The 10,120-nt window shown below is 45.5% G+C and overlaps 1 protein-coding gene across 1 annotated transcript in view; it reads right to left on the reverse strand.

Annotated features, from left to right (window-relative positions):
* The window catches only part of PDE10A (phosphodiesterase 10A), a 153,053-nt gene that overhangs the window by 70,546 nt on the left and 72,387 nt on the right, over positions 1-10,120 (reverse strand). Inside the window, exon 15 of the mRNA XM_007955635.2 lies at positions 6,767-6,922. Within this exon, the coding sequence (XP_007953826.2) occupies positions 6,767-6,922 (156 nt within the window). The remainder of the gene's footprint in view (positions 1-6,766; positions 6,923-10,120) is intronic.

The raw sequence follows: 10,120 nt of genomic DNA on the forward strand, positions 1-10,120 counted from the left end.
GGTCATGGGGACCCTATGTACGACAGAACAAAACACTTCCTGGTCCTATGCCAGCCGCACAGTCCTTGTGCTGCTGGAGTCTACTGTCACAGCCACTGTCAACCCATCGCGTTAAGGGTCTTCTCATTTTTTGCTAACCATCTACTTTACCCCGCATTATATCCTTCTCCAGGGATAGGTCCCTTTTGATAACATGACCAAAGTACAGGAGACAAGTTCTGGCCAGTCACACTTCCGAGGAGCATTCCAGCTGTACTCCTTCCAGGACACATTTGTTCATGCTTCTGTCAGGCCATGATATATTCAATATTCCTTGCCAACACCACAATTCAAACGCATCAACTCTTCTCAGGTTTTCCTTACTCACTGAGCAGCTTCCACATGCACAGGAGGCTACTAAGAAGACAACGGCTGGGTCAGGTGCACCTCACTCTTCAGTGACATCTTCATTCCTGAACGCTTTAATATTTAATATTATAATCTTTTGCAACAGATTTGCCAACTACAATAAATCCTCTGATTTCTTGACTGCTGCTTCCCAGGGCATTGATTGTGGATCCAAGTAAAATGAAATCCCTGACAACTTCAGTCTTTTCTCCGTATCTCGTGATGGTGCTTATTAGTCCAGTTGTGAGGATTTTTGTTTTCTTTATGTTGAGGAGTAATCCTACTTCAGACTGTAGTCTTTGATCTTCATCGGTAAGTGCTTCAAGTTCTCTTCACTTTCAGGAAGCAAGATTGTGTCATCTGTATATCACAGGTTGTTAAGGAGTCTTCCTCCAATCCTGATATTGCCTTCTTCTTCATATAGTCCAGCTTCTTGGAGTATTTGCTCAGCATATTTTAACCAGATGGTGAAAGAATACGGCCCTGACACACAGCTTTCCTAATTTTAAACCATGCAATATCCCCCGGTTCTATCTGAGTAACTTGTCTATGCACAGGTTCCTCATAGACACAATTAAGTGTTCTGGAATTCCCATTCTTCCAGTGTTATCCACAATCTGTTAGGTTCCACACAATGAAATGCTTTTGCATAGTCAACAAAACACAAACAAACATCTTTCTGTTACTCTGTTTTCAGCCAATATCCATCTGACATCAGCAATGATGCTCCTTGTTTCAGATCCTCTTCTGGATGTAGCCTGATTTCTGGAAGTTCCCTGTCAATATACTGTTGCAACAATTTTTGAATTATCTTTAGCACAATTTTACTTTTGTGTGATATTAATGATATTGTTAGATAATTTCCACATTTTGTTGGATGACTTTTCTTTGCAATGGACACAAATATGGGTCTGTTCCAGTCAGCTGGCCAGGTAGCTGTCTTCCAAACTTCCTGGCATAGGCAAGTGAGTGCTTCTAGCATCTCATCCATTTACTGAAACATCTCATGAGTATTCTGTCAATTCCTGGAGTCTCGCTTTTCACCAATTCCTTCGATACAGCTTGGACTTCCTCCTTTAATATTATTACTTATCAATCATATGCTAACTCCTGAAATGGCTGTATGTCAACTGATTCTTTTTGGTACCGCATCTCTGTGTATTTCTTCCATCTCTTTTTGATGCTTCCTGCATTGTTCATATTTTGCCCAATATCGTAACTCAAGGCTTGATTTTTTTCTTCAGTTCTTTCAGCTTGAGAAATGCCAAGCATGGTCTTACCTTTTGATTCTTTAACTCCAGGTCTCTGCATCTTTCGTTGTAACACTTTATTTTGTCTTCTTGATCCGCCTTCTGAAATTTTCTGTTCAGATCTTGTATATTATCATTTCTTCCATTAATCTTTGCTACTTAACATTCCAGAGAAGTTTCAGCGTCTCCTGACATGCGTTTTGGTCCACTCTTCCTTTCTTGTCTTTTTAATGACCTTTTGCTTTCTTGTGGGTGATGTTCTTGATGTCACCCCACAACTCAGCATACAGTTGTATGCTAGGAAGCACTGTAGTATTATAACTAAGAGCCCAGGTTTTGGGGCCAAACAATTCCAGTTCTACCACCGACGAGCTGTGGGACAGTGGACAGATTACTTCACTGCTTTCATGCATGTTATCCCCACCTGCAGAAGAAGAACGAACAATAGCTCCTGTCTCACAGTGTGCCTATAAGGATTGAAAGCATTAATATATGCAGAGTACTGAAGTCTCTGGGTCATAGCAAATACCCTATAAATGATGAATGATTACCACGAAGATCATAAACTCATGAGAGCACAACTTTCCTCAGAGATGAGGGAGAAAGAGAGAAAACCAAACAACCAACAGCTAAGCCCCAAAGGAATCAATCTGGTAGCTACAGGGCCTTTCTGTTCAGAACACGTCTGTAAGGAGAACAGACTTAGGACAGCCTCTGTGTCACACATGCCTGATTACGAGTAAAGACAGTGCTGAATGTAAATACAACAATTCTGCTAATTTCTGTCTCTGACAGAAGAACTGGCAGAACCATTGAGCTGCTTCTGAGAAACACTGTTGTTATAAAAGTAATGAGAAATCCGTGGAATCCCTAGTGTTGTGTGCAAAGATAACTTTCCGAAATTGGAACATTTTTCAAAAGCAGAAGATGACTCAAGATTAATGGATATTGAAAACAATTTCTTAATAATGGGGATTATCATTTCTAGTAGATTTGTTTTCTAAAACTGACTTCTGAGTCCTTCACATGGTGTTTTCCAAAAAGGCAAAAATCAAAAAATAAATAAAAATAAAAATAAAAAAAGATAGCATCCATATCCAAAGTAATCATTAACATCTCATTAGGAAAAAAAAATAAACAGATTTAATATTCCAACACTAATGGCCAAATCACAATGGTAAGATATCTGGGTAAGTTTTTGCTAAGAAAAAAGTTTACTTACTTTATTGGATGTCAATGTCTCACAAGGTAACCTACTTGGGTGAAGGCATTCCAACTTCCTTCCACTATTTGGCCACCTCAACCTGGGGCCCCAAGAGACACGGACGTTCACTTTCCCTGAAACAAAACTTGCAGTTCCTTGTCTCCAAACATTTGCCACATGGTTCTGTCCAACCCGATCTCTCCCTTATCCACACAGGTTCCCTTAAGTTTGCACTTGTCCCTGTCCACAGTCATGCACCGAGCATCTCCTACATGCCAGCCTGAGGCAGTCCCGCAGGAACCCCAAAGAATGAGACGCAGTCACTGCCCTCCTCAAGCTTATAATTCAGGGATGTGGAACACTCAAAAGCCTATAACCCAATATGAAACGGATGAAGACCTCAGTATGCTGAGAAGCTCAGGGGCCATAGAAAAGGGCACACCACTGTCCTCAGCTACAGGGGTGTCCAAACTGTGTTCCTGGAGAGGACACCTGAGCTGAGCCTTGATGAGCAGGAGGAGGAGACCAGGAGAGAGGTGGGAAATTGGGACCAGGGCAACGAGGTAAGAGCTGAGATGCAGCTGCGGAGAGAGCAGCAGGAGCTGTAGGGCAGGACTGGCAGAGGTCACTCCTCAAGACGTGTATCAGTGAGGAACTGGGACGCACCTGGGAGGCTGTGCACAGCCACTGCTAATTCTTAAGAGACAAACCACACGGTGAGTCATATCTTTAGAGGACAGGTTTGAGAGACATCAGCTTAGAGAAACCAAAAGCCCAGTGTCGTCAATCCTATAGGACAGAGCAGAACTGCTGCATCCGATTTCCAAGGCTGTCAAGCATCATGGATACAGACTGTCCCATCTTTCTTCCACAAAAGCTGGTGGGTTTGAACTGCTGACCTTTGGCTAGCAGCCAAATGCTTTAACTACAAAGCTCCTTAGCCTCTGCATACTGAATTGCTCATCTTTTGTCTATGTTGCCAGGAGAGGGCTATTTCCAGACCCACATCCAGCTGCTGGCAGTGAAAATAAAGACTACAAGGAGCAGTCAGGACAGCATATGGAAGTCGTTCACTGCAGGGAGCACGGGGCAGTCAGAGGTGTTCCTGATGAACTATCAACCGCTCTACTATTTTCCTAACTGGAAGTTTGACCTTCTGACTGTTACCAAAGGATACCATCTCCAGTGGTCAATTTTAGAGGTGCTTTTCCACAAGACATTAAACTGAGAACTTGGTAACCCACGTGACTATGGCCCTAAGGACTTGCATCTGTGTGATGCTACGTGGTAGCTGGAGTTGCCCCAGGAGATACAGAACAGAGAAGATGTAGAAAAACGGTCAGCGTGATTTGGACATGCTGTTCTGAGCTCAAGATGCCAGAAACAGAGGCTCACTCGCTAAGGCCTAGAGTCATCAGCACAGTGTTGCTGTCAGATGGCACTGCTGAGTCTGACTCATGGTGCCCCAGGGGACAGAGCACAACCACCCACAAGGTTTTCTAGACTGTGATCTTTATGGAAACAGATCTCCAGGTCTTTTTCCCTGTGGATCAGCTGGTGGATCTGAACTTCCAACCGTTTGGTTAGCAGCTTAACCAGGGCTTCTTAATGGCAGGAGTGCCAGTTCAAAGCCTCACATGATGAATGAGACCAAAAGCACTATAAAACTGTTAGGAAGCTTAACAATGTTTCTACATTTTATACATGGGAATGTGTGTGTGTGTGTATGCACATGAGTGCACTTGCTTCACATCTTTGATCTGCTATCTCTGGCACCTTTCCCAGAGTTGAGTAAGAAAACTTGTGAGCAACACACACACACACACACACACACACACACTCTCTCTCTCTCTCTCCTCACTTCCTGTCTTGTTACCTGATGTGGTAGTTAACTTTGTGTGTCAACTTGGATGGGCCTGGTTGAGTGGCTGGGCAGCTGAATGTAGTATTCCCCATGATAAAATTGGTAATCAACTCCATGGTGGATCTACTGTGAGCAGCCGAGTAGCTGCCTTTGGGTAAGTGGTCTGCTTCCTCTATACAAGGAGAACCCTTGGGGAAATGGTCTCTAGCTTATGGCACACTTGGACCCTGCATGTAGCCAACTCCTTGTTCAGCAGCCTGCCATTCTCTGCCTTCCTTGGGACTTTCAATGGAGTTGAATTAATGGCCTTCCATGTGGTTTGGTAACACTGGGACTGTGCCTTTTTACTTGTCAACCTTGGGCTTGTCAGCCTCAGCTGCCAGCAGCTGAGTGAATAAAAGCCTCCAGCTTCAGTGGGCCAGGAACAAGAGGCAGAGGTGCACCCCAAGGTTGAGGGGCTTTCACCCAGCCCCTAGAGCCTGGCACTTTGAACTCGGACTTAAAGCCTCCAAACTGTGAAAGAATAAACTTCTGTTTGTTAAAGCCCTCCCATTTGTGGTACACTCCTGTCAGAGTGGCACTCGGGAACCAGAACACCTGACATGTAGTGTTTGTGATAACCATAAAAAAATCTACCCTCCAACTATTTTGTGCAGTAACAATGCACATCTGGCAAGAATGACGCTGGCTGTGATTATTAAGGTTACATGTCAACTTGGCTGGGCCATAATGTTTCATGGTTTGACAGTTACTTAGTGATGTCACTTGGCAGTAATGTAATGCTGGAGTCATCTTCCATTTTGTGATCTGATGTGGTCATTCTCCATTTTTGCATAATGCTGATTTTTGCATAATGACCTTGCAATAGTTAAGGTTGTGTGTCAACTTGGCTGGACCATGACTGTTAGTGATCTAAGCCACTGTGATATAGGCATCCCCATGATGAGACCTGATATAAGGTAATCCCCTCCATGATGACACGGGCTATGAGCAGCCAATCAGCTGAAAGGGCGTTTCCTCTGGGGTGTGGCCTGCCTCCAATATATAGCTGTAGATGGACAGAATGGGAAAATTGGGGTCTTTCTGGTGGATCTTGATTATGCACATAGTTCATCATCATCTCCAGTTGCTGGACTTGAACCAGTGGCCTGCTGTATCATCTGCCGATCTTGGGACTGGTTGCCCTCACAGCCTGTGAGCCAACCATCTGCCATTTTACCTGCAGATCTTGGATTTGTCACCCACCAAAGCCAGGACTGCCTGCCGATCTGGGGTGCATCAGCCCCTGCAGCTGTGCAAGTCAGGAGAAGCCTCCAGCTTGATGTCTGACCCACAGACTTGGGACTTGCAGTCTCTACAACTAGGTGAGCCATTTCCTTGTGATAAATGTATCATTCTTTCTTTCTCTACATAGAAGCTTTACTGGTTTTACTTCTCTAGAGAACCCAGCCTAAGACAGACTTGGTCTTTGGAACTTAACCTTCTTTTCTGAATTCAAACACAAATTCTGTGTTTAAAAATGTCTGTGAGGGGAATGCAGCAGCATGATGTGATAGCACCTGGTGAGGGGGTTTGAGGAAAAAAGCCTGAAGTAAAGAAGGAGCCTGTGCATCAGAGTGAAGGGAGACCTGCCGTTGTCCAGGTCAATCACCAAGAACACCTTCAAATCAATGAAATACATTTAAAAGAAAAGGACTCCGAAGCACTCAAAACCTTACCTTTGCCTAATTGCTAAGGATCATCATTCAGAACCTCTCGGTTAAGAGTCTGACCATACAGATGATTACACATCAAGTGATCGGAACAAGCACTGCCTTACAGAACCATGCACTCATTGCCAGAAGACCTCCCATCCATGCTTGACTGCAAACACCTTCACAAAAGAGTCTTTCTCCACAAAACCCACACCTGCTAACAATGACAAAGGTCCCACAGTAAAGCTTAGCTGTTTTTCTACAGCAAGTTATTGATGGTATTCCTCCTTCATCTGTACTGGAAATGGTCACCACAGAGCATTGCTGTGCTCCTGCAGGGGCCGGGGGCCGGGGGCTGGGCCCTTACCTGGAGGATGGACACCGTCTGGGAGAAGTGGTGCTGCTCCATGGTGGAGGTGGAGTAGAGTGCTGCCAAGGGATGGTCGAACTTCTGCAGGTAGCTGTTACTGAAGCCCCGGTGGTCCAGGTCATGGCACAGACATGCTATCAGCAGCCCTTTGCGCTTAAGGAAACAGCAAGAGTGCACGTGTTCAAAACAAAGAGTCCGACTGGGAGAAGGCTTAGAGTTTACCATTCTTATCTCCACCCTTAATGTAGCCAGCTCTGCAGTGTCTCTTCACAAACCTCTGAAATCCTAGAGAACCTCACTGATTCTTTAACCTCTTTCTCCCTTTTGTCTTCTCAGGAGTTTGACAGTCAAGCTACTCGAGTCTTCCTGATCAACCTTGGGAAAGGTGCTGCAGGTGGCAGACCGAAGGTGGAAAGCAGAGGTAAAGTGTTAGGGGTGAAGCACTCCTGCACCGGGAGAGGCTGGGTCAGTGCCTTCACATAAGGCTTTATTTGGTGTCCCATTCTAACACCACAATGTTACTGTTATCATCAACAGTACATGGAATGATTCAGATACACAGCATGTGAAAAATGGCAGATTATCTAGGAAAATGAAAAAACGAAACAAGCAGGCTAAGGAGGAAAGACGGGGTGGGGTGAGCATTGAACGAAGGGGTCAACCAAGCCTGCCAGGAAAGGTGAGCCGTGCCGGGGCCAGGCAGAAGGACGCCTGGAGAAGGGCACCTGGGCAGAGGGGCAGGTGCAGCAGGGGCCCTCAGGGGAGGTGGCCAGTGGGCCTGCTGCAGAGGGACAGAGGGGAGATGGGCTCAGAGAAGAGCTGCACACCCTCCAGGCCTCGTATTCTGGGGGAAGCAGGGACAGATCGCAGAGTTGCCAGGGGAGCAGTGGCATCACCTGACTCACACTCTTCAGGATTCTCTGATGACTGCCCTGAAAACAGACTCCAAGAGACCAAAGCCGACAGGGAGGTGGCTTTCGAGGTCACTCAGGCAAAAAACGATTGGGCTGGGATAGCAACAGAGGCTACGAGACATGATGCAGGCCTGGGTGTGTTTTGCAGGTAGAGTACCAGCACGTTCTGGCAGGCCGGCTATGGAAGGAAAGGGGAAGGGAGGTGGGGGTGAGAGAGGGCGGGCGAGCGTGCGTGCGCCATGCCCTGCTCCTTCCTCCTCCTGATGAAGCAGAACCAATTCTGCAAGTGAACAGTGAGAAACGTCTCTCAGATCATTCACAGGACACAACATACACGTCATCAGTCGTGTGCCTGCTGTTCGTGCGATAACTGAACTGGCTACGTCGCGAGCATCATTAACGCTTCTGGGATGCTCACATAGCTCATGCTGCTGTGTCATCCACAGACAACTGTACAACACAGAACAGCTGCTACTCACAGTCCTCAATTTGTTTACTTATTATTTTTCCTGACATATTCTTCCATACTTTTGTTAGAAGTATGACAGAATCATACATCTGACAGTGATTTACAAAACAATAACCTTCCTTTACAGAGATCAATTAATGATTTCTAATAATTCTATGAAGGAATTCTGGTGGCACAGTGCCTAAGGCATTTGGCTGCTAAGCAAACAGTTGGTGGTTCAAACCCACCAGCTGTTCTGTGGAAGGAAGATGACGTAATCTCCTTCTGTAAAGATTTATCACCTTGGAAACCCAGTGGGGGTGGCTATGAGTTAAAACTGACTCGATGGCAGTGGTTCTTTTGGGTTTAATAGGTCTATTATAGATCACACATCCTCTTTCTGAAAAAATTAAGCATCCAAAATGACCTGAATTTTAGAACAACGTAATCACATGATTCATTCCAGAAGTGGGATCGGAAGCTTCATCACAGTCAAGATGTAGCAACAAAATTTTTCTCACTTATCCTTAAACTTTGCACTTTCAAACCAAATTTCAATGTACAGGTTATGTTTCTTACACTCACACTCTATGGCAAGAAGATGACAATATTGCTTTCTTAATCTAAAAGTCTCAAAAATATGAGGTTTAATGGAATAGGAAATTGCTTAGACAAATGTACATGAAAAAGAACAGGACTTCATTTGACTTGTTTTTGTTCCAGTGATAAGCAGTAAACTATTAATGAGGTCAAATGTCTTTTATCTTGTTGTTTGTTGTTGTTGTTGTTTGCCGTCGAGTCGGCCCCGACTCATAGCAACCCCTCCCTTGGGTTTCCAAGGCAGTATCACTACGGAAGTAGGATTGCCCAACCTTCCTTCCGAGGAGTGGCTGGTGGGTTTGAACCGCCAGCCTTTTGGTTAGCAGTCAAGTGCCTTAGCCACTATGCTACCAGAGCTCCTGTCTTTTATCTAGTGTTGCTATAACAGATACACCACAAGTGAGCGGCTTAACAAACAGAAATGTAGCCTTTTCCCAGTTTAGGAGGCTAGAGTCTGAATGCAGGGTCCAACTCCAGGAAAAGGCGCTCTGTCTGCTGGTTCTGGGGGAAGGCCCGGTTCCTTGGACCCTTGGTAATCTCATGTGATGTGGTGTTTGCAGGCGCACTCTCTCTCTGTCTCTCTGATGGCTCTGGGGGAAGGCCTGGTTCCTCGGACCCTTGGTAATCTCCATGTGATGTGGCGTTTGCAGGTGCTCCCTCTCTGTCTCTCCCTCTGCTGGCTCTGGGGGAAGGTCCGGCTCCTTGGCAATCTCCATGTGATGTGGCTTCTACTCTTCCTGTCTCTGCCTGCTTCTCTAGCCCTAACCTGTTCTCTCTCCAGAGATGGATTTAAAACACACCCTACACTGATACTCTCTAAATGTCGTAACAAAGGAAGCCCTATTCCCAAATGGAATTGCAACCACAGGTATGAAAACCCAACCAAGGCTGCTGTAGTCCAGTTGATTCCCGAGGGTTTCCCAGGCTATCGTCTTCACGGAAGTATCCTGACACACACCTTTCTCCCATTCAGCAACTGTCAGGTTCAAACTGCTGATCTTCTGGTAGGGAGCTGAGCTGTTAACTACTTTATAGCATATATTCTAGGGGGACACACTCCAATCCGTAACATTAAATAAACCTAACAGAAACTGGATGTGATGAAAAGGTCAAGGACAGCACTGGAACCAAGGGCTCCGAGTTCTCAGTGGAATGTGGCCTTGAGAGCAGCACACTTCACTTACTCCTCAGAGATAATCACTCCCCTTACTCTGCTAGTCAGCTGTCACGGGAAATGTGATGTCAGTGGTATGGAGGAGGAGAGGAAATGGGATTTGATCTAGGGCTTTCTTGGGCAGCATTAGGACCGGTGAAGTGAGAGGGACCAGGGAGGGGGGATTAACCATCAAGATGGTTCCTTGATGATCAGAACCATCCAGAGAGGAAAGA

This window comes from Orycteropus afer, unplaced genomic scaffold (genome assembly GCF_000298275.1).
Source record: "Orycteropus afer afer isolate SDZICR_OR568_19922 unplaced genomic scaffold, OryAfe1.0 scaffold00522, whole genome shotgun sequence".
Lineage (NCBI taxonomy): Eukaryota > Metazoa > Chordata > Mammalia > Tubulidentata > Orycteropodidae > Orycteropus > Orycteropus afer.